At 37.9% G+C, this 26,404-nt stretch overlaps 1 protein-coding gene across 1 annotated transcript in view; it reads right to left on the reverse strand.

Annotated features, from left to right (window-relative positions):
• Positions 1–12,749: 12,749 nt before the first annotated feature.
• The window catches only part of LOC136876476 (condensin complex subunit 2), a 184,202-nt gene continuing 170,547 nt past the window's right edge, over positions 12,750–26,404 (reverse strand). Inside the window, exon 11 of the mRNA XM_067150472.2 lies at positions 12,750–14,373. Coding sequence (XP_067006573.2) covers positions 14,143–14,373 — 231 coding nt within the window. The 3' untranslated portion in view covers positions 12,750–14,142. The remainder of the gene's footprint in view (positions 14,374–26,404) is intronic.

Genomic DNA, 26,404 nt, shown 5'->3' on the forward strand with positions numbered 1-26,404 from the left:
TTTTCACCGTCTTATTCACTCGACAGTCTAAGTTACACTTAACAGAGGCAATAAGCGCCCATTCTACCTGGCCTTAGTGAGAAAAAGAAAAGATTTAATATGTCGGCTGTAAACCAAAATGTTAGGAGGCGAACTCTTGCACTCCTTTGAAGTTCACTTGAAAATTCTTAAAACCCTTTGTGGGCTTATGGCCTATAGTTACAGAGGCTAGGCCTGTACTACAGAGGTGACTAGATGGAGAGAAAGTTTTAAATTACAAAAGGAAGAGATAAATTATAAAGTTTATGAAATCATAGTCACCCCAAGACCAAGTTGAATAGGAATTAAAAGAGGGTTCACAGTCTTTATTCCCTAAGTTAGAATAAGGTCTTCAGACTTGTTTGAAAATTTACATTGAAAGATTGAAATGTACATTATGAAATAATTTTGAAACCTTCCCCTCAAGTCAGCTTTCTGAGACTATCACATGATTAAAAGATGTCTGCCATTACCTTGAGCTGATGGGCCATCTGACAATGGCGAGGCTTTCCCCCTGCCTCCGACACACACTAAACCTCTTGACTGGAGCGATGGAAAAGACAACATGGCCCAAAAGGTCCCAGCTTTTATAGCAGAGGAGGAGGTTCCAGAACTCTCTGGGGCAAAGCTCTGTACACACTCACAATTTCTATTGGTTAATTTAATAAATATTCAAAATTCCTGATTGGTGGAAAATTTTGAAGAAGAAGGAAGGGATAGCAGTGCTAGTAAGTTAAGAACACAGAAAAGGATCTACAAATATTACAGTTTTGCAAACTTAGAAACTAAAAATTTCTTTGAAGATTGTCTATCTTCCCACCAGAGGGAGCACATAAGTCAACAGTAGAGACATCTGAAGACAAAGTTCAGAACTACTTCTAAAATAAGTTTCAATGTTGATATAACAGATGGCCTTCTAAAAGGCACTCTCTTTAAATGAACGGGGTTGGTGTACCTCCGGTACAGGAGTAATCATATAAAGATGGTTGTAAATAAAGTTTTCAGATCTCTTCACATGGTTATGATGGAATTTAGGGGTTGTAGTAAGGACGTAAAGGAGAAAGCATATAAGTCTGTGGTAAGAACCCAGTTTCAGTGTATGGGACCCACACAGGATTACCTGATACAAAAAATGAAAAAAAAGGAAAAACAGCATGATTTCTTCTGGGAGATTAAAAGGAAAATATAGAGAGCAGTATTACAAAAATGTTGAAATCTTTGGGCTGGGAAGATTTGGGAGAGTTAGGAGTGAGCAGCTCAACTACGTGGTATGTTCTGAGCTAAGAAAAGACTAGGTAAACAATTGATAGGGAACCTGCCACCTGGGCGACAGTAGACAGATGGCATGGAAGGACACTAGTAGATGAATAACCTTGATTGGAGTTTTTAAAGGTTGAAAAGGTCATGATATGAAGATAAAGTTGGAATTCAAGAGGACAAATTGGAGCAAATATTTATTTACAGGAAGAAGATTTAGGGATTAGAATAACTTATCAAGGGAAATGTTCAATAAATTTTCAAATTCTTTGAAATCACTTAAGTAAAGCCTATGTAAACAACTGATAGGGAATTTGCCCCCTAGACAATAACTCTAAATGCACATTTTCTAACTAATCACAAAATCTTCAACAGTAGGCTTTCTGTGAACTTTTGACCTAAGGAGACAAAGTGAAAGACCTAAAATCTAAATTAACTTGCAACAATGAGTGATGGGGAAATGGGTAAAGTAGTAGTGATCAGTGCCAACAAATGTCTGTCATTTCTTACATAAATCTGCATATATATCTTCCATCATTTGTCACATCAAAGTGTTGCTAGATGGAATGTACACATTTTTGATAATCTGGAATCTCTATTACATCAGGATTTGCAATAATGGAATTTTTTCTCTCGAGTTTGATTAAAGGACTGATATATCAAATATAGTACAATTGAATGCTTTTTAATGATTGTAAGGTAAAAGAAGAGTTAGTTACACTGCTGCTCATGTACATTCTTTAAATTTGTGAAAGAGTAAAAACCACTTACAAAACTGGTTGCTCTAACAACCTTCAGCAACTTGTAAGGACAATGGTTTTCTGCACAATATTTTAAGGATGAATTATTTTCAAAATTGATTTCTTGCCACGGTCAGGAAGCTTTAGGTGCAAAGGTTTTTAAAGTTTGACCATTCCATGAAAGTAGTAACTCGTGTGTTAAATTACATTACATCATCATCTACAAGTCATCAATTGTTCACAAATCTTTTAAATGCTTCAAATTCTGATCCAAGTGATGTAATTCTTTATGGAGATGTTGGTTTAGTAAGCAGAAATCACTCGAGAAGAATTCTACCATTTTCTGGATGAGATGAGGGAGTTTCTGATATCATCTCCCTGTCAATATTATCATGGACTTGATGAGACATCTTAATAATTAGATTTAGCTTTTTGGTAGATCATCATCATCATCATCATCATCAATATGTTACAACTCCAGTTTCCTAACACATTCTTCTCCTCCTGTCTAAATAAACCTTTATACAGGGGAAATGCAGGAGTTGGTTTAATAATGAATAAGTAAATAGGGCAGCAGGTACGCTACGACGACCAGTATACTGAAAGAACTATTGTTGTCACGACAGACACCAAACCAATGCCCACCACAATAGTGCCGGTCTATATGCCTACTTGTTCAGCGGATGATGATGAAATCGAAATAATATATTAAGAGAGAGAAGATTTATTACAATATATAAAAGGTGACGAGAATCTGATTGTGATGGGAGACTGGAATGCAGTGGTAGGCCCAGGAAGAGAAGGTAATACAGTAGGAGAATTCAGATTGGGACAAAGGAATGAAAGAGGAAGTCGGCTGGTTGAATTCTGCACTGATCATAATTTAGTCCTCGCTATTACTTGGTTCAAACACCACAAACGACGGCTGTATACGTGGATGAGACCTGGAGACATTGGAAGGTACCAAACAGACTTCATTATGATTAGGCTGAGATTCAGAAACCAGGTGCTGGACTGCAAAACATTCCCCAGAGCAGATGTGGACTCTGACCACAATTTGTTGGCCATGAAATGACATCGGAAGTTGAAGAAATTGAAGAAAGGAAGGAATGCAAGCAGATGGGATCTAGACAAGTTGAAAGAAAAGATTGTGATGGATTGTTTGAAGGAACATGTTGCACAAGAACTAAATGAAAAGGCTGAAGGAAACACAATAGGGGAAGAATGGATAGTCATGAGGTCAGCACAGCTGCTGAAGAAATGTTAGAAAGGAAGAAAAGATCAAGTAAGAATCAGTGGCTAACTCAGGAGATACAGGAGTAATCATATAAAGATGGTTGTAAATAAAGTTTTCAGATCTCTTCACATGGTTATGATGGAATTTAGGGATTGTAGTAAGGACATAAAGGAGAAAGCATATAAGTCTGTGGCAAGAACCCAATTTCAGTGTATTTACGACAAAAATACAAGAATGCAAGAAATGAAGAGGGCAGAAAAGAATACAGGCAATTAAAGAATGAAGTGGATAGAAAGTGCAAGTTAGCTAAGGAAGAATGGCTGAAGGAGAAGTGCAAGGATGTTGAAGGTTGTATGGTCCTAGGAAAGGTAGATGTTGCATACAGGAAAATCAAGGTAACCTTTGAAGAAATGAAATCTAGGTGTATGACTATTAAGAACTCAGATGGAAAGCTACTTCTAGAGAAAGAAGACAAAGTAGAAAGATGGCAGGAACATATGGACAGTCCCCAGTAGTAAAATTGTATCTCAAAACTCGATGTTTAGAGATATGGCACTTTTAACATTTATGCATTTCTCACAAATCATACAGAGTAATGACTGCAAATAAAACTTACACAAGCAATGCCACCGTAAGTAATTCAGTCAAATATTATATCCTATAATGAAAAGTTAAAGAATGAAAATGCTTATATTATTATTAATAATATTATTATACCAAAATACAGACCTAAACTCATTTTTTCTTTGTTTTTGATGATATCGAGTGTCATTTGCACCATTTTCTGTGTGCGGAAACAAAAATACCTTAATGTCTCACTTACAGTACACTTATAAATAATAATAATAATAATAATAATAAGCAATGCATGCTTTAGTACCAATTTTCAGACCATTACCTATGAAATGGCGCCAAAACAACAGAAGCATGATTATGTTTTAGGAGTGTAGGAAGCATGATAAAACAAACCTACCAATTGTATTTGAAAATTTGACAGCTACACAACAATGAAAAGCTTCGAGTATTATAATTGTAACTCAAGATACAATGTTAATACCTGTAACAGGGGATATACTTACTGTTATATTATTTTTAGGAATAACTTCTTTTTTCAATTGCAAACATACACTTTTTTATGGTTCAAATGATAGACAATTTCAATGTTAGTTCAGTAGTTGACTTAACTCAAAACCCCCCAAAAAGTGAGTTACAATGTTACTGCTTGGAACAGTCATTTTCCAGCAGTTGTATCAAGGTAAAGACGTAGATGATTTGGTTCTGGAACAAGAAGAGGCTATTGATGCTGATGAAATGGGGGACCCAATTTTGAGGTCAGAGTATGACAGAGCTGAGAGAGACCTAAATAGGAACAAGGCACATGGAATTGATGAAATACCCTCTGAATTACTGACTGCTTTAGGAGAAACCAGCATCGCAAAGTTATTCCATCTAGTGTGCAAGATGTATGAGATAGGAGAAGTGCCATCCGATTTTCAGCAGAATGTTATCTATTCCCAAGAAACCTAGTGCTGACAAGTGTGAAATCTACCGCACCATTAATTTAGTATCTCACGCCTGCAAAATTTTAACACGTATTATTTACAGAAGAATGGAAAGACAAGTTGAAGCTGAGTTGGGAGAAGATTAATTTGACTTCAGAAGAAATGTAGGAACACGTGAAGCAATCCTGACTTTATGTCTGATCTTAGAGGATCGAATTAAGGACAAGCCCAAGTACGTGGCATTTGTAAATCTAGAAAAGGCATTCGATAATGTTGATTGGACCAAGCTATTTGAGATTCTGAAGGTGACTGGGATCAGATACCGAGAACGAATTGTTATCTACAATCTGTATAAAAATCAGTCTGCAGTGATAAGAATCGAGGGCTTTGGAAAAGAAGCAGCAATTCAGAAAGGAGTGAAGCAAGTCTGCAGTTTGTCCCCCCCTCCTTTTCAGTGTTTACATATAGCAGGCAATAAAGGAAATCAAAGAGGAATTTGAGAAGGGAATCACAATCCAAGGAGAGGAAATCAAAACCTTGAGATTTGCCGATGATTTTTCTCGAGACTGCAAAAGATCTTAAGTTGCTGAATGGCATGAACGGAGTCTTGGGTATGGAGTACAAGATGAAAATAAATGTCCAAAACAAAAGTAAAGGAGTGTAGTCAAACAAAGGCAGGTGATGCAGATAATATTAGATTAGGAAATAAAGTCTTAAAGGAAGTAGATGAATAGTTACTTGGGGTAATAAAATAACTAACGATGGCAAAGTAATGAGGACATAAAACGCAGACTAGCACAAGCAAGGAAGAGTTTTCTTAAGAAAAGAAATTTGTTCACTTCAAACACCCAGGAATTAGGAAGATGTTTCTGAAGACTTTCATCTGGAGTAACAAGCACAGAAAGAAAGAGAATGGAAGCTTTTTAAATGTGGTGTTACAGAAGAATGCTGAGGGTGAAATGAATAGATCGAATCACAAATGAAGAGATACTGAATCGAATTGATGAGAGATTGATTTGTCTAAATTTGACGAGAAGAGATAGAATGATAGGACACATCTGAAGATACCCAGGACTTGTTCAATTGGTTTTTGATGGAAGTGTCTGCGGTAAGAACGGTAACGTGCTTATAAACCGTTTACAAAGTATGTGCGATACGGGGTTGTTTTTGCTTTTTGTGGTATTTTGGAGTCCCAGGGTAGGTTTCTGACTTGGTTGTTAAAGTTTGACGCTTTCTGTGTCCTGCTGAGTATTTCTCGCTTGACAGTATTGTCTTTTGAGATTGAGCTTGTGAGATATTTGAAGTGAGAAACTGCTTCAAATTTGGTTTCTTCCGAAGAAAAAAGTTTGAGTTTGTTTCTTCCCAATTGATTGTCATTTCTAAGTTCTCTTACTTATCTTCAGCTCAAAGTCATTGAACATACTGTTCCATTTAGTCAGTTTTTTCTGTACTTCAGCTTCTGTTTCTCCCCATAACAGCACAGCATCAGAAAAAAAAATCAGGGCCTTTGGTCTATTGGGTCATATGAATAAAATTGAGTAATTACTCTTTGCTCACAGTTTTGGAGCAGTTACTTGCATTGGTATGAATTAAACCTGTGCTCACTTTGGGAGCAAGTTCTCCACCTTGAGCAGTCGCTCACTTCCTATTCAGTAGCAAAGCATTTACTCAATACTGGTATGAATAAAATATATATATTTTTCTCACCTGATGGAGTCCCTACTTGTAAATTTTTGAGTTACCTCTGTAGGTGACTCAAGATCGAGGAGTACACAATGAAAATGTGAAATGTATATGTTTGCAGTACAGTGCAGAAAAAATTATAAAAACCATACGGGGTTACATGTACAGTAGTTAACTACAAAGAGCTTTATAGGTTTCAGCAGCAGAATGTTCAGGGTTAGTGCAGCACTTCTTGGAAGACTCTGACAAGACGGGAGCTTTGCATAGAGAAGAGAAAATGTGAATCTTCTTGCAATATGTGTGTGATCCACGATTTGAGTGTGGAGTAGGAGAAGATGTAGGAGTGGATCAGAGCACTATATCTCTAACATACACAAAGGTAATAAATGCCATCTTAGCAAATGCAGACCAATGAATACGATTTCCTGTTACTGATGATTGGAGCTCTCGATTGTACTCATGTGTTAATCAAAAAAGCTTAGTAGATTCAGATTCAGATATGAATATATTAATCTGAAAGGGATTTGCCAGCATTTATGTTCAAGCCACATGTAATGCAAAGGAAGAATTTACAAGCATAGATGCTTCTGTGCTTGGATCTATACAGGATTCCTGCATCTGGAGAAATTGCCATGTGTGAAGATTACTAGAGAGAACACAGCAAATGCTGTGCTACTTGGTGATGCTGGTTATGCAGTTATGCCCTAGCTGATGACACCGTATCAGAACCCTGCAACTCCAGAGCAGCTAACTTATAACAAGTGCCATAAAAAGGAAAGAGTAACAATTGAAATGTGTTTTGTCAAGTACAACAACACTTTCCTATACTACAGAGTAAGTACCTTCAACTGTTCCATGCCACTTTGTTCTACATAATATTGCTAAACATTTAAATGATCAGGATTAAAATGTGCCCAAAACCGACAAAAATGCAAATACACATCTCATCTACAGGGGCTGTAGTGATGGCTAGTAAGGATAATCACCGCAAGGTTAGCGGTCAATCTTATTTACCATTCTCTCCATACACCCTGCAACAATGTCTGGATGATGTTGGAAGGATAAGGTGGAGACAGCGAGAAGCATCAATACACTATGGCATTTCTAGGAGCTCCATTATTCTTAAAATAAATCATTAAAGGCAAATAACATTGCAGCACCAGGCCATAGAACTGTTTTCACACAGGAGGAAGAAGAATCCTTTGCACAAGACACTATTATTATGTGTGATTTCATGCATCCAATCACTACTTTGGATTTGTGATGTATAGTCAAGAGATAACTGAATGAATGAGGCAGGAAAATGAAAACATTTTTCAAATACTAGTTTGTAGCATCCAGATGGAATTCAATTTCAGCAGGATAATCATCCATTCCACACAGCTCAATTATTAATTTGAGGATGGTTTGAGAGCAGATAGGATATCGAATTGAGACTGGCTTCGTCACCCACCAGACTTAAACCCAACTGAGAACATGTGGGTACAAATAACAAAGCATATGCGGAGAAATAGACCCCCATTCCCTGTCAAGATGGCCCGATGAGTTGTTGAAACTCGTACAGGTCACCTGGAATGCCGTGGCTGAGCACAGTCATTATTTGGAAAGAAGCTGGACTAAATACTGAAAGGTAGCTTTTGTTTTTAATTGTTTGAATTTTCTAAGGCAGATGTCACTTAGTAGGGGCTGCCTGGCCGAAGTGGTAAAGGCGTGCTCGGTTTGCCCGTAAGAACGTGGGTTCGAATCCCCGTCAGGAAGTCGTAAAATTTAAGAAACGAGATTTCCACTTCCGGAGGTTCATATGGCCCTGAGGTTCACTCAGCCTACACCAAAAATGAGTACCAGGTTAATTCCTGGGGGCAAAGGCGACCGGGTGTAGAGCTAACCACTCTACCCCATCACATGCCGAGGTTAACAATGGTGGAAGCCTTTACATTCCACTCCTCCAAGGGCCTTCATGGCCTGTACGGAGGTGACTTTTCTTTGCTTTTTAGATGTCACTAAGTTCTTTATTTGTGCCACAAAATATATTTGTGTTAGAATAAATATCTTGTTCTTTCTATTTGAAGAATAGATGAGTTAAGCACTTTCCATTAATATATTAAGTATATGTGGTAATTATTTTGTTCTGTTGTAATATATAATTATAAAGTTATGGTATAATGAATTCATGAACCTAGAGTTAATTACCTGAAACAGTCATAAAAGGGACAGGAGCATTTATATTCTCTCTTAAAAAAATAACAAGCAGTAGTTTCATATAAACGTACGACCTCTTGAATACCAGTCCAACTCCTTACCAGTACACCATAATAGTAGCGTGCAGAACTGGTCCGTTATAACTATAGACCATGGCCCAATAACATGTAACATAGCCTGTCTCCGAATAGTAGCAAAGGGACCCAAAGGGGATTTACCTTGAAGAGAACGGTCACTTTTCTTTTTTGACAGCTGAAACCTTTCTTCTATATCATTGCTTGATAATAGTCCTCAAAATTCCTGAGGAGAGGGAGGAGGAGAAAAGAGAGACAGTGGGGATGGGTTAAGCACTTTCCACTAATATATTAAGTACATGTGGTAATTTTTATTGTTCTGCTATAATAAACTTCTTGACATATATATCAAAGCACTGAATAACATTTTTTAAATAATGTATTTATATAAGTGATAATTTGCTATACAGTTCTATAAATAAATCAATAACTGAAATATTTTACATGGTATTGCTTATGAGATATAGAGATATCACACAGCCAACTTATTGCTTCTGTCTGCATTCAGTAAGAGAACAAACAGCATTTGTAACATCTTGATAGGTAGAAAGAAGAGAAAACATACAAATTATGTAGTCAGCAGCACACCTCAATCTTGGAGGAAAGAGAAAAATTCCAGCTGTACTTCTATGATGATAAACTCAGATGACCTAATCCCACAGGGTAACGCTTGAGGTACAGATCCTTGGCAATGTCTATTCCTCAAGTCAGGAGACTAACTATTTAAAATGATAAAAGTCCTCTGTGCTGGTATAATTTAGACTCGCAGAAAAATCATCACACTGTCAGCTTTTGCTACATTAATACAGAATTTTATATGTTTCGTATTCTACAGGAGAAAAAAACCAGCTAAGGGCACTAGGTTAGCTTCTAGCTTTCTGCCCGAAAGGTGAGGTTTCATTCCTGGTTCATTCTGGCTTGGAATTTTCACCTGAAAAATCATGTGGTGTCAGGAAGGGCATCTGGCCTTAAAAATCACCAGTCAGGGGCCTCCAGAGACCCCAGAAATAGGATAGGTTGAAGAAAAGGTTTTCTCAAGAAAAACCAGTCTATTGCACGAAGTCCGCTAACAGTCATGTAAGAACTTTTTTTTTTTTTTTGCTAGTTGCTTTACGTCGCACCGACACAGATAGGTCTTATGGCGACGATGGGACAGGGAAGGGCTGGGAGTGGGAAGGAAGCGGCCGTGGCCTTAATTAAGGTACAGCCCCAGCATTTGCCTGGTGTGAAAATGGGAAACCACGGAAAACCATCTTCAGGGCTGCCGACAGTGGGGTTCGAACCTACTATCTCCCGAATACTGGATACTGGCCGCATTTAAGCGACTGCAGCTATCGAGCTCGGTCATGTAAGAACTAGCTGAGCGCATGTGCTTATGAAAAAATTGTACTTAGGAAGCACCACCAATAAGTAACAAAAGATAATGAAATCTATTAGTTGAAAAAAGAAACCAAAGGTACTCTAAAGCAACTGAATCCATAACATGACTAGCTCTTATGCAACTAAATTTTAAAAGTACTACTACTAACAACAGCACAAAGGTGCACAAAGAGTTGTGATAACATTACTGCTGCCAGGTGCATAGTGTTCAGTGCTGATTACATGTTAAAACTGCTGAAGGCAAGTGATTTTAGGTAATTATGGCAATTAATTTTATACCACAATACTAGCAAATTAACTGAAAGCACATATTTTTGTGGGTCTCTTGAGCTCAAAACATTTTAAATCAGTGTAGCGCACAAATGATGCTAGTGAACTAGAAAACTACTGTAAGTAGAAACTTAGTACAAGTAAGCTTGAGTGGTTCCTGCTGATTGAATTTTCACCAATAGTTCTTACAAAAAAGATAATGAAATATATTGTTTGATTAAGAAGCCAAAAGTACTCTAAGGCAACAACTGAATTCATAACATGACCAGCTTTTACTCAGCCAAATTTGAAAGTTTGTAGTAATAGTATTACTAACAGCAACACACAGGTGCACAAATCGTGGTAATAACATTACATAAAGAGTACTGGCTATTTTGAACAAAACTTTTACAAAAATCTGAACTGAAAGACTGTATCTTCTGCACCCTTGTAGTCATCTGGAATGCTGGAGAGATTTTAAATATATATACTTTGAACAGAAGAATATATTCAAACATCTAGAGGGAACTAAACCAGAATTACCTTCCCAATGCGAGAATCTCTCAAACATAAACTCAAAAGACAAGTAGGAGATATTAAACAGGACACAATCAATTCAAAAACCTAATCTGGGACAGCAAAAAACCCCGATGCCAAACTTATTTAAAAAAAAAATAATTTCTCATCTGTGCTTTGGAGACTATAGTCGTCTGATGAGAAGTTACAGTACATGAATGTAGGGTAAGAGGTGCGAGGAGTAAGCATGGCCGCTGCACATGCGCTTAATCTCAAGTATCAAGGCCCGATAAACATTTGTCCACGGTGACTCTTGCGAACTGAGATGGTGTCATGAAGTTTCAAAGTGGTACAGCAATTGTGCTTTAGTTACACATTCATAATAATTGATAAGTTCAGCATAATGAATAATTTAAGAAGAAATATGCAGGAGCCCACTTTGTCTGTCATGACTAATGTTTGTAGCTGTTACTCGTGCTGCACCTAGAAGCTGCTGCGACTTCTCATTCAGACGCAGATAGTACTGACCAAAGACCTCAGCAGAATTCAATTCTTTCCATGCTTTGTTGGAGACAAAAGAGGACTTCATTAAGTTCCAGATTTCAAGTTCATAAGTACTTAAACAGAAATAAACATAAATACAAGGGCGGATCAAATATAAATGTGAATTTGAATGTACCGCTGTTGTTAATAATAATTCTGATTACAAGATATTAGAATCATTTCGTATTGACAGTTGATGGAGGTGTGCATGCACTGAATAGGAGGACACACAATATTTCCTTTGTAAAGTAATAATTCTGAGGCGGGGCTCTGCCAGGATGTTGGTAGGGGTATCTGGAGAACGGGTTTGTGCGTGCAAACGAAGATGGAGAGACAGGCTGCTTCAGTATGCCATGAGTGAGCAAGAGGTGCACACATCTGTTGCACAATGCTTCATCATTCAATTTCTCATAAAAGAGGGCACCAAAGCTACCGAAATTTTGAAACAGCTCCACGCACAGTTTGGGGAAGAAATACTTTCTCAGACTCGAGTGTATGCGTGAGCTAAAAAACTTGTGGCAGGAAGAGAAGCTGTGGAAAATAAATCTCATGAAAGGAGACCGACAAGCATCGCTGCAGAAAAATTGTTGCCATTCGTGACAATATTGGTGAAGATTGGTGAATACAAATTTCGCAAATTGTTTTAGCCTAGGAATAAGTTACGGAAGTGTTCAAACCATCATCCAAGAACACCATTTCAGAAAATTGTAGGCCAGGTGGGTTCCTTGTCTCCTCAACCAGGAACAAAAAACTTTACCTCAACCAGGAAAAAAAACTTTATGCCAGGAAGTTTGTCAGAGACTCCTGTGTCACTGTGAGGAGGAAGGAGAGGATTGTATTGTAACTTGTGATGAAACTTGGGTGCATCAATACACCGCAGACTCAAAGCAAGCAAGCAAGCAAGCATGGAGTGGCGGCGAAGAGACAAAGCAGGTCCAGTCAACGCCAAAACGCCCATTTGCTGGAAAGGTGTTTGCAACAGTTTTCTGGGACTCCGCAGGCATTTTGCGGGTGGATTTTCTTCAAAGGACAATTAAAGCAGCCTATTACTGTTACCTTTTGGATGAAGCAAAAGCTGCGTATTAAAACAAGTGACGCCGGCAACCGATCCGAAACTATGACAATGCAAGGCCACATACTGCCGTTTTAAGGCGGGAAAAACTGGAGGAAATTCACTGGACACCTCTGGAACACCTTCCGTACAGTCCAGATTTATGGCCCTGTAACTACCATTTGTTTGAACCACTCAAACAAGATCTAGGACAGCGGTTCGATGATGATGCAACTGTAGAAGAGTTCGTGTGCAACTGGCACCACACACGTCCCTCTTCTTTCTATCAGGACGGCATAAAAAACTTACCGATAGAGAAAATGTGTATCAAAGACAGGACACTATGTAGAAAAGTGATCTCTATATGTGTATTTGTTTTGGTTGATGCAATAAATTTTTAAAAATAATCCCTGTTTATATTTGATCTGTCTTTGCATTTATACATTTCTCAATATTTGAGTGTGATTTGAAACAATCTGATGACGTTCTCTCAAGAATGAAACATGTCATTCTATGTTAATAAAGTTGTTTCATTTTTGGTATAATACTCTTACCATATAGACATGATACTGTACAGGCTTTTGGGCTTGTGCCATGTCAAGTACGGGCCGTGAAAGCATCAATGGCAACTCTTACCATATGTCATTCTTTTTCACGTAGTTTATAAATTTATCACTCAAAATTAGTTTTGGCAGATTGAAGAAGCTAACAGTTAAAAATTAACTGAATTAAAACTGAAAAAAGATGGCTTCAGACATATATTTTAAAGTTAGGAAGAAGTGGGTAGTGCTTGTATACCACACTTGAGTAACTTGAGTTGGAGAATGTTGAAGTGTAACTGAATACCAGGATACATTGGCACGAATATGTATTACAGTGGATTGATATTAAGTGATGGAGTACCAGGCATTTAACATCTTGGTCATCAGTTCCAACAATAGTGAAGAATACAATGAAATGGCTGTAATGATTGGAAAATGTGTTCTATGGTTAAATATTACACCCATTATATCATGTTGATTGATTATTGACATCTTTAGTGGTAAAACAGATATCGTTAGAGCTAAATGATATCTATTTCAATTGAATAACTGAAAATATTTTAAACAGTTGAAACAATTATACTGTTGAGTTGCAGATTCTGCAAAATAAAACAGCAATGAATGCCCACAAAGATGAGTACAAGTACCTGTTGAATTGGGTGCAGAATGACTTGGTCTGTGGTGAGATCACTTCACTAAGCACTAAGAATCTTGGATATTTTCATAAAAAATTTCTTTTTGGGAGATTCTCGGATACAGTATGCTGAAACATTTTTGAGCAGGACATTTCATGATGTCATAACTTTTATACAGGTTTGCCACACTTAAAGCCATAAACATAAGAAACAGACATATATTTTTTTAAAGTTAGGAAGAAGTGGGTAGTGCTTGTATACCACACCTGGGTATACAATATTGCATATTGTGGAAGCAATATCAAAGATTACGCTGAATCTTGTAGGCCTGTACAATAACGATCCATGAGATTCTGCACATTTTCATAAAATATTGCAGTCATATATGATATTTCCCCCCCTATATAATTACTTTTTTCACATAAGAAATCACTAAAAAGTTAATAATGAACTTTTATTATAGTTTTTGTTCCTATAAAAAGGCACTTATAAATATAATATTCAAAATATTTTCTTTTAACCCTGTGTTATTTCTACATCAGTATAACTGTCGTTTCCCTTGAGACACAATACTTTCTCATTGGCAAGGTGCAGTAGGGCAGTAAAGGCAATGTGCACACTTAAATCCTCGGCCATATTCTTCGGTATCCTGCGTACCAGTTCTCGTTGCATCTCGCTAAACAGCATGCTGCATTCTGTCTTCGAACGTGGTTCACGATCTTGAGAACTCAACGGCTCAACATTTTCCTGGAAGAACAGAGAAAGGAGCTGTTAGTGTGAACGATATGGAAGACTTTACAACTCAAAACAAAAGCAAACAATTCCAGACACGGAGTGATACAAAAAAAATCTGTATCATGTGCCTAGCTGAATACTGTAAGTATTAAGGCATATAAAGTAATAAGGGGTGGAAGGAATGTATGAAATTTTAGTATGGCTGAGTAACGGCAATTCTGGATGTCATCACTTTGGTTCAGTCCTCCCCTATTTTCTTCACCCGCTCCTCCACTCATTTCAGCCCCCTATCCCTTGGTTTTCCTCTTGTTCTTGTGACTTCCAAAATATCACAAGGATGCTTATTTGCAAGAGAAGGACAATAAAACAAAGTGATTTATACACTGCATTCAACAGAATATCAGAACAAAGTGAACTCTGTAACCTGGTTATCAGATGTAAATATTTTAACAAAGTAAGCAAAAACACTGATGGAAAAACGGAGATCATGATACAGAAAATAGTTGAATGTATAAATTTATGGCTTTGTTTGGATAGGGAAAACGGAATAGCAAAATGCCACAAATTTTGTGCGACGAGCTATTGCAGGCAACTTCATCTCAATGCCCTATGACATCATAACACAGTGATCTGCTGTCCGAAATCCTGGAGGGGGTGCTGTGCTAATAATAATGTTAGCAGTGCCAAACACGTTTCCTTTGTGATAATTGTTGTTCACACTCGAGCAAATTAACCTTATATTAATGTTAACATTGAATGTCTTGTATACTTATGAAATCCTTTATCAAACACTCCACCTTTACAAATTATGTTTTTATTTTGAGATATCATTATTAAAATTCAAGTGAGCCTCCGTGGCTCAGGCGGCAGCCCGCTGGCCTCCACCGCTAGATTCGGTGGTTCAAATCCTGGTCACTCCACATGAGATTTGTGCTGGATAAAGCGGAGGCGGAAGGTTTTTCTCCGGGTACTCCGGTTTTCCCTGTCATAATTCATTCCAGCAACACTCTCCAGTATAATTTCATTTCATCTGCCATTCATCAATCATTGCCCCAGAGGAGTGCGACAGGCTTCGGCAGCCGGCACAATTCCTAGATGGGGGCTTCATTCATTCCATTCTTGACCCAGTCGAATGACTGGAAACAGGTTTTGGATTTTCATTATTAAAATTCAAGACATGTTTCGTCCTCTTTTACAACATCCTCAGTCGAAAATATACAAGTCACTTTAGCAAGGACATTGAACACTTTGAATGTTGACTGAAAGTTCAAAATCACATGCATCTAATTAAAATCCTGACTTCAGCATAAATAAAGACAAATTACTCACTTAGTTGCATAAATATAATAGGCCTAGTTACTTTGATTCTTATTAAGGAAAAAACATGTCAATTTAGGGGTGTACATAGACTTCAGTCAGCAAATATGAACTGATGTGTTTCTCCTCAATAAAAGGTTACATTTATTCAAGGTGGGAAGTTTTCAAATAATCACACAGTACATTCATATAAAATCAACTGATTCCAAACAAAATATTTTCAATATCAACCAAATTACTATTTTAAAATTTTTTTTTGCTAGTTGCTTTACGTCGCACCGTCACAGACAGGTCTTATGGCGACGGTGGGACAGGAAAGGCCTAGGAATTGGAAGGAAGCAGCAGTGGCCTTAATTAAGGTACAGCCCCAGCATTTGCCTGGTGTGAAAATGGGAAACCATGGAAAACCATTTTCAGGGCTGCCGACAGTGGAGTTCGAACCCACTATCTTCCGGATGTGAGTTCACAGCTGCGTGCTCCTAACCGCACGGCAATTAACTATTTTTTATAACTGCTATTATACCAATTTTCTTTAAAACAAATTCAACAATTTTTATAAATAAATTTTAAAAAGTATTCATCATTAACAATTCAACATCCTTATCTCTTATTGCCAACGGCCGTAGCTGTGTTGAAACACCGGATCTCGTGAGATCTCCGAAGTTAAGACACATTAGGCGTGGTCAAGATTTGGATGGGTTGCCATGTGCTGTTGGTGGAGGGTAAGGGAATGGAGGAGCGGAAAGGAACTGGCCACCCTACTGCATGTAAACTCCGGCTCAGGCACACCTCTGCGGAGGTTCGGACCTGCTTTCGGGCAGAATACAACCTTACCTTACCTCTTATTAAACTTTATAATTTCCCAACTCCTATTCTTACAATATTATAAAGTGCTCTCGTTTTACGAGGAACCTTGTGCATCATTCAGCCGTCAGCTGAGTTTCGCTTCCTGACCATAGCGTGTGAGCAGTTAGTTGCTTCTGGAAACTGTACTGGTACGTTTATACAACAGTTACTTGTGTATTAAGTTATTGATAGGAAAATGAAGTATTCGGTTGAATACTGAATTTACTTGCTGGAATGTTACTTGGGGGGGGGGGGGAAAGGACAGCTGTAAGATGTGTTCAAAGTTTGCTCATAAATACCCCAACTCTTGCATTTCAAAACGAATGAAAAGGTGATAAAACAGGGTCAGTTTGTGATGTACAGAAGAAACAGATAATGTGCGATTGTGGAGTATTGAGACTCCATGAGACTCCATATATTTTACCGGATGTGCCATTTCATTCCATTAAAATAGGTCATGGTGTGTGTTAAGTGTGTGGCAGATAATTAGGCCTATATTTTTCGTTGCCTGCGTGAATTCAGATGTATATATGAAAACCCCACGGGAAGAACGTGTTAAGTCACATTTTGCAAATTTTACAAGAGAGCAAAAAAGTGTTTAAATCTTGTGTAGAGCACACCCTGGTAACTCTTAAGGGGACCGATGACTGACATTTCATGATTTCCTTACAAAAAATAGATTTTTCGAATTATTGTTAAAAAATAACATCAATCCTTCTATTACAGAAAATGGCAGAATATTTCAAGTTCTGCCATTCCGTACGGATATTTTAATGGGCTGCCATATGGGTGTGTCTGCCACGCCTACCTTAAACTTCTGGCACTTTATCGCATATTTTGGCAGTATTTTGCGTTTCTGTTTGAACTTGGCTCCAGGGTTCGACAAATGACAGTGGTATGGTGCCAGCTCTTTACGATGTTCCACTGCTTAACTCATAATCTTTAAAATATAACAGCTGCATTCAAAACTTCAGATGCCTTTTTCTCACCTCTCATTTTTTCAGTGCTTTACTTCATGTGAAAAGCTCCATGTGTTGCAGTTCTCGTCTGACTGATATGAACATTTCTGGAGCTATCGGATCTTCAACTAATAGAACATACTTATAAAAAATGTAATTTGTTGGTTGGAAGCAACATTCAGTTGATTACAACAGTATATTATATTCCTACAGAAATTAGCAAACCATATATACAATACCGAGCAACAAAAAACCGCAACACTTAAGAATTTTCAAAGATAGTGATTTATTTTATTATATCAATAACTAATTTGTGTGGGTTGTTATCTTTATCACTGTCATTTAACACATTACTAATGTGATATCCAGAGCAATTTTCATCGAGAGAAATGAGATTTTACAGCAAATTATTCACAAGGATACAGAAATTGCTAAAATCAACCTTGTGTGTATCAAAATTGAATATTGTTTAAGGACTGTTAATTTTAATTTCCTTACACTCAAAAGTTACGGTTATTATTGCACTGCATTTCTGCACTATAACATACACTTTCAGAAAGGTGTGTTGCCACCTCTGGTACAAATCACAGCTTCCATCCTTTGAGGCATACTCATGATGAGTGCCGCAATGTCCTCTTGAGGAATGAGCTCCCATTCTTGAAGGACTTCCCGCAGCTCCTGCATAGTCCCTGGACAATGATCACGCACTTTTCTTCCCCAAATGTCCAATAGATGCTCAATCGGGTTGAGATCCGGACTGTGTGCAGGCCACTTTCTCAAGGTACTGAAGGACACATCTTGCAACATGAGGGCGTGCATTGTCCTGCATTAGTATGAAATCGTCACCAATGAAAGGTGCAAAAGAAACAAAATGTTCGAGGATTTCTTCGATGTAGCTACGGGCCGTAAGTGACCCACCTTCCACGAAGATGAGTTCTGTTCGAGCAGCCAAGGAGGTACCTCCCCACACCATTACAGAATTGCCATTGAAAGGCATCCGTGAAGAAAAGTTGCATTGGGAATACCTTTCTCCACGCCTCCTCCATACCCTTTCTTGTCCATCTGGGGATCTGAGGCTAAACTAAGATTCATCCAAGAAGAAAACTTTCCCCCACTGTTCATCAACCCAATCCCGATGATCTCTCGCGAAACGTATGCAATTCTGTCGACACTGATGCGTAAGATCTGGGCCATTAGCAGGTCTTCTGGAGTAGAGTTGAGCATCACGTAACCTCCTCCTCGCTGTCCACTCACTGACATTCACACCTTGTACCGGTTCAAGTCTACTTCTCGCTTGAACCGCAGTACTATGCCGGTCACGTAGAATGTAAAGGCGCAAGAACTGGCCGTCCCTTGCACAAGTTGACCTTTTCCTATCAGCTCCTGGCCTGTGAGTGTATGAACCCACTTCCAGACAGCTCTGAATGATACCAATATAAATGGTCCATTACTGGACATCATTTCGCCCTAGTGTGCTAAGTCGGGCTCATCAGTTGGTAAATAGCACACCCACTGCATACTGTGGAGGCCACTGCGTAGGCTACTTGGAGCCACTGGCAGTGCCAATGCACTATGAGAGATTTTGTCTCATTACCAAAAATTGATGCCTGCCTGGCCATCAGATGATATAGATGTTGATTCCCATAGGGAACCTGAAGTATTTGTCCCGAATGAGTAAATTTATAATACCAATATAAATATATAATATATATACAAATGTGGGGACCACCACACCTATTGCAGCGGGTGTTATTTCTGCATCTAGAAGCATGGTGATCCAGTTGGGGGCAATTATAGCATAATATGGCGAGAGTTGGGTGAGGTGGTGGCGGGTGAGATTTAGATGTGGAACGGGGGTGGGGGCGGTTGAGGGTAGTTGGTTGCTGAGTCGTGGGTTTTTGGTTTGATGTAGGGTTCTTCTTAGTAGCCTTGGGGGGTGGGGTGGTTTGCGTGGGAGTGGAAACTGTGTAATTAATGGCTTGAGTGGATTTATGTATGTGAGGTACAGGGGGGGTATGGTTTGGGATTGAGCGTCTTGGTTTGTGGGGTAGGTCTGTAGTGAGATATCTGCTGTGGGAGGTGTAGTTTGGGTAGTGAAATCAGTAATTTGAAGAGAAGGGTTTGAACTGCTCTGGATCGTTGTTTTGGTTTAGGAGGGAGGAAACTGACCTGTGAGAAGAAGTCTACTGTGGGTGGGGCGGCTTGACTGGAGATATGATTGACTTTAGGCTTGGTTTGTGATTGAAAATCGTGTGTGGATGGTGTGTTGAGATATGTTTGACTGTTGGTTTGGTGGGAGGGGGAGGGGAGGTTTGGGTTTGCTGATTGACAGTCGTCGGTTCTATAATGACATGCTGATTAGAAGTGTTGTACAGGGGATTTATGATGACATGGGTGGGAATATTTGTTGGTTCTAAGACTTCAAGGATGGTTCTGACGGATGTATTACGGTGGGGAGTCACCGTTAGGAGGTTATTGTGAGATTCTTCTCTGATGGCAAGGTGTTCATTGAAAAGGGGCATAAGTGTACTGATAATTGTTTTTCAGGTTAATGGGACTGGGTGAGGGTAATTTAAATTGAAAATAAGTACTTGGCACTTGGCTGAAATTGGGAAAGTGGAATTATTGCAGACACAGAATAGAGGAATAAGGGACTTATTCTTCTTTTTCTTCTTCGGTGTCATCCTGATGTGGGTACTGATTAGGTCTGGTTTGAGGGGAGAGGGTTTGGGCTGGATAATTTCGATAAGATGAATGGTGTTGGGGTTTGACTGATTGCTGTCGGAGAGGGGGGGATTGATAGTTAGGAGAATATTGTACGAAGCGTTGGGTAATGACTTCTTGAAAACGTTCCATAGTTGCATTTAAATCATTAGCTGCTGTGTACAGCGGAGTAAGGTCCATGATGGATAGGGGAAGGTTGGAGATGAGAATGAAAATGAGAATGAAGTTAAGATGAGGTACTAGAGGGTCAAACTCTGATTGAGGACCAATTTAAGTACTTGGCGCACACTCAGTGGGCATGGTCGAAACAGATGTAGTTTTTCCGTGTCACAACGGGACAAGTTTCGAGCCAATGACCACACTGAGGGCTGACAAATTGCTGGAGTGCCTGCGATGTGCTTGGTTAGCAGGCAATACTTGGTTGTGCCAGATTCTTGGCTGGCAGTTGTTGATTGTTGAGTTTGAACAGGCTGTGTTGCAGGTGGCCTGTACTGGCGAGCTAGGGGCTTGCGGATAGCTGGCAGGCTGGAGTGCGTACTAATGTACCGAAGGTCTGGCTGTTGTCGGCATTGTAACTAGCAATCAGGGAGCTAGTCTCTTGGCTGACGGGGCTTGGTTCTCGTAGGTGTGCTCCGTATGAGCGCTGGGAGTGTTTGCTCCAGTGTGTGTGTGAGAAAAGCAAACTACTTCGTAAGTATTATCCAAAAAACTTGAACTGTACATAAGCAATCACTAGTATACCATTTCATTGCCCTGATTACTTAAAACGGAATGTTAAAGTCGTCATTTGCCATGAATAACGCTAAAATTTTCGTATATCAATCGGCAGAAAATACGAGTTAAAGGATACAGACAAGCGGAATCAAAGTGGCCGTGACCGAGAAGAATCTGTTAATTTCAAATTGTTAAAATCAACAGAGAGAACAATCGAACATTGCATTGAAATAAGCCACGACAAGTTACGTGAAGAAAATAACAGATTTTAAGAAGAAAATTCTAAAATTTATCGATAAAACTAATCATAATACGAAGTCTTAACGCTGTGCATCTCAAATATGAGATCTCGAGCAAAACATTCAGAAGGAAATAGAAAAATAACTGAGCGCATATTAGGATTGCACTGAAGATTTACGAGAGTTTCTTAGGAAAGACATAAAAAAAAACGCTTACATTTTTAAAGCATATTAACGTTAAATAAGACTATTTTAAGCTTTTAAATACAGTAGCAAAATTTTTGATGTCATACCTTTTAAAAAGTAGTAATAGTAAAAGAAGGCTTTGTAAACTAAGATGATGAAATTAATATTTATCGATAAAACTAATCATAATACGAAGTCTTAACGCTGTGCATCTCAAATATATGAGATATCTTTGGATATGTTTTTCATGCATATGTCTGAAAATGTCATGATGGCCTGCTAGACTGGAGATGGGGTTGGCGACTGACAGAATCCAGCCGACTCTTCCCGTGAATGCTAATCAAACAGCCAAGACTCGGAGATGACAGAGCCGTAGTCCAGAGATGAACGTTCCCGGGGAAGGACGAAGCAACAACTATCCCACCAAAAACACACACAGAATAAGATAAGTTTTACGAATTATATTTAAAATTAATTATGTTTTTTACTGTCTTGTAGTGTGTTGCTGATTGTGTTGTTTAATAAGGAATAGGACGTTATAGCTTCGAGAAGGGCTTTAAATATGTAGTTTCAACGCGAGTGTACTAATAGTGATGTTTTAAGGAAGGTTACAGGTAGTCTTCCAAAATATTTAAATACATCCAAGGGTAGGGAAAGATGCTTACGTCGATGAAGTGTTAGGCTAACAGTATTTCAGTTTATTCTCAAAGAGCTAATACCAAAGATAGTATGTTTTGATATTGGTGCACATCAAGTTATAGGTTACCGAGGTCATAAATATCGACAACTTATTGCCAAGCGTAAGTCAATATAGGTTAAATGAGGTAATATTTTGACAAGTGAAGCACATATTACTAGGAATATGGTAGTTGTTGATCCATAAAATATTAATTTTATGGAGTTGAGAAGTTATGTGAGCCGAGCGTTACAAAAAGTGATTAAATAATATTTGCATATGCAGCGATATAAACATGTGATGAAAATATGAGGTAAGGAATGTGAGATTGATGAATAATATATTCTTGGATTTGATAAATATGACAACGTATGAGGAAATAATTTTATGTAAGGTTAATTTATGAAAGTTTAAGTAACGCAAAAATGGATCAAGGTTATAAATGATGTGAAAGATGGAATAACCTATAATATGAGTTTATGGCAATTTGATAATGGACTAACAAGTTAACAATTGATTATGGTCATCAAAAATAATTTCAAGTAACCTATAATTAAGACTCTGATGGCAACTTCAAAGAGATTTTCGTATTTTATTTAAGGTTTAAGCTGATTTAAGCTGAAATAGCACATCATTGATGGCAAATACGATTTTAGTGTCTTCATTGTGTTAGCCTATCACTATTAAAGAGTTAGGAAGTTTCATTTATGGTATTCCTTGTCAACTTAACAATCAAATGATTGAATTTTATGAAGTGATATGACTTAAATTCAACCTGTTAACAAACTTGTTGAAGCTATCTAGAAAATTTTACCTTTTTCTTAGGAAATATTCTGAGTATATCTAGTCATGATTAATAATATTTTTTAAAATATTATGATAGGTAGCCATTGAAAGCTAAAGAGGTGAAGCAGTTCTTATTCTGAGTATGTTTAATCACATAATTTGGTCGCATACATCAAAGACGAGTGAAAGATTTTCCCTTAAAAAAAAAAAAAGTTCATAGTCCTTAAGAATTTTATTATCCTAAAGTATTTTATATTATTCTTATTGTATAATTTCTATACTTTCAAGCACGTTAATAGAATTGTTTACTTTCTTAATGTCAACATAAAGAATTATTGAATTTTTATCCTTCAATAAGAGGCATAGGAGATGTGAATTATAATTTATGCGAGGTCAGGATAATTTTCCTTAAGTAATTTCAATCCGAATAGACTTCAATGAAAGGAATTATTTTTAATTACAAAGATAAGACCTTGGAAGATGATAGAATATTTTATGATTGCGAACTAGAAAGTCAAGATTAAGAGAATGATTACAAAACAATACTTTCAAAGAAATATCAATGTAAATAGTAAAATATTGGCACAATGGATTTAACTTACCTGAAGTATACTATATCATTCTGAATAAATATTCGCAATTAAGAATTTAATTCATTATTATTATTTATAGATTATAGGATTGATTATCTCGTACTTGATAATGAGTAAATGAATTTACAGTTGGTTCTTTATGACATAATGGTCCGTTAAATTAAGATATCACAAATCAAGGAGAGATGAAGAGTAATTCTCAGTCGAAGTCATGTAAAAAAAATCTTGTATAACATAATCCCTGAGATGTTCTCCAATGTTAGCTGCAGATTTTCCTGAACTCCAATGCGGGCTAAGCAGAAGAGAGTTAGGATACCCAATAGCCACATATTGGAGCACTAGCGACCTCTTATTTTTGTGAATTCTTGTAAATTGAAGGTAGATGCAATATAAGTGTTTTTTAATATCTATTGCACGATTAGCAAATGTTTTACAGTTGAGCAATGTGGTTAATTTTAGTCTTTTCACCACCTGTTCATGAATTATTGTATAATTCACTTTTGTTTGCAAGTTTCACAATGCCTTTTGTGATTTTGAACTGAAACCGTGATATATTGCAAGACATCATCCACCAATTGATCACGTGGAAATCATCAATATCAATGTATTGATAGTCAATATCTTGCAATTTGAGATATCAAAATTTATTCCTACACTATCTAGTGATTTTAGATGTGTGCCACTTAAACCTTTCAGTGCCAAGAGTCTATATTGTACGTTTAAGACTTGATCTGAAGTTTATAAACAAACAATTATTCAAAAATTAAGTTTCCAGAAGGGAACCACATTTGAATTCCCTGATTGCTAATACAGTATTTAAGTAGGCCAATTCAAGGTCTTTTGGCCTCTTCAATCGTGAAATTACCAGTGTTCTGTTGCAGCAGAGGGCTTATTTATGAGTTTAACTTTATAATACAGCGGAATCCCCTTAATACATTCCTCAGTAACATGATTTCCAGTTAATCATGTCAAATTATAAAAGTCCCGGTCTCAAAGCACTAAATTTCAAAGTAAAATAATCTTTTAGCACATTTTTGCACTCCTGCTTACTATGTTCAAATTCTGACGTTCTTCATTCAATATTTTGGCCAGTCCTTCCACATTTGTCAGTCCAGTTGGACATGCAGCCACTGATATGCGCGCATGTTAACGAAGCGGTGTGTGTTAAGGTGAGAGAGAATGCTTAATTGCCCTTACAGACAGCTGGAGCCATGCATTTTTTCTTGTAAACATTGGAACATGCCTTGGAGCATTGACAGACTTGTTTCATAATGTCGCACATATTCGATTTTCTCTGCTAGCATTTGGAAAAGAGTCGAGAGAATGGCCGTGATCTACCTTCACACCGCTTCCTATTGTACAGTATTAGAGCGGTTGGGATTTAATAGCTGTTTAAAGCATCGCCTTGTTGAATTCTATTATGGTAGTCTTCACTTCTAATATCATACAGACATCGGTATTGCTCATTAAATACTGTGAGTTTGATTTCTGTACCACTCCAACAGAATGAATCTTCCTGTAACCGCCAACAACCTCATTCGAGCGGTGTTGGTTCAGATCGTGTCACTTCGGCCAAGGTTATGTGATTGCCTAAGCTTGGCACGGTAGCAGTCGAGAGCTCAGCTCAGTTTAGCAGCGAGTGTGCTCTCTGTAGTGTCATCTATTCATTCAGTGACAACAGCTTGTCGTATAGTGATATAGTGTTCTTAGCTATTTTTATCTGGGCATTATTTACGTGTTTGCAATGGAGAGGAAGAAAGTGAGGCAAATAACAAACAGTGAAAAACCACAAATCCTTCAAGAAATAGATCGTAATCGAAATATGATGCGTGTGGATGTAGTGCGGAAGATAAACATTCCTCCGTCAATTTTAAATACAATTGTTCGCTAACGTAAACTGATTGAAACCGCTTTTGAAGAAGGGAAAAGTGCTGCCGGTAGATGGTACTGTGATTCGAGCTCAGGCAACACAGCTTCCAGTGTATGGGACCCTCACCAGGATTACTTGATTTTGAAAGAAAAAAAAAAAAAAAAAAAAAAAAAAAATCCAAAGAAAAGCAGCTCGATTTGTTCTGGGTGATTTCCGACGAAAGAGTTGCAAAGTTTGGGCTGGGAAGACTTGGGAGAAAGGAGACGAACTGCTCGACTATGTGGTATGTTCTGAGCTGTCAGTGGAGAGATGGCATGCAATGACATTACTAGACTAATAAGTTTGAGTGGTGTCTTTAAAAGTAGGAAAGAACACAATATGAAGATAAAGTTGGAATTCAAGAGGACAAATTGGGGCAAATATTTGTTTTAGGGAAGGGAAGTTTGGGATTGGAATAACTTACCATCGGAGATGTTCAATAAATTTCCAATTTCTTTGAAAGCATTTAAGAAAAGGGTAGGAAAACAACAGGTAGAGAATCTGCCACCTGGGTGACTGCCCTAAATGGAGATCAGTAGTGATTCATTGATTGACTGAAAAAAAGACACTTACTGCACAGAAGATTTTAAAGTATATAATGGCTGGATTGACAGATTCAAGAATCAACACAACCTAGTTTCTAGATGTGTGTGAGGCGAAGCTGCTGCCCTGGATAATGACACTACATTGTGTGAAACTAGCAATTTTGAAAGACTATGTGAAAGTGGAACCGAGTGGTTGGTACCACTAGTTATTGAAAAAGCATGCAATCCACGATGTTTCAAGAATGTGCGATCTTTACCATGCAAGTAAACTTCTAACATGAAAGCGTGGATAACTCCCGCAGTATTTGAAAATTTCTTACGTGCATGGGATGCAAGGCTTGGCGTACGAAACAGAAAAATTGCACTCATCATCGATCAGTGCCCCACTCATCCCCCAAACGTTTTTAATTTGAGAAACATAAAGATTATTTTATTCCCAGCCAACTTAGACCAAGGCATAATACACAGCATGAAGCAGAAGTATTGCAGGAGGCTGGTACAGAGACGATTGGCTGCAGTGGAACTGACGACGAGAAAAATTAGTCTTAG

The sequence above is a fragment of the Anabrus simplex genome, chromosome 1, assembly GCF_040414725.1.
Source record: "Anabrus simplex isolate iqAnaSimp1 chromosome 1, ASM4041472v1, whole genome shotgun sequence".
NCBI lineage: Eukaryota > Metazoa > Arthropoda > Insecta > Orthoptera > Tettigoniidae > Anabrus > Anabrus simplex.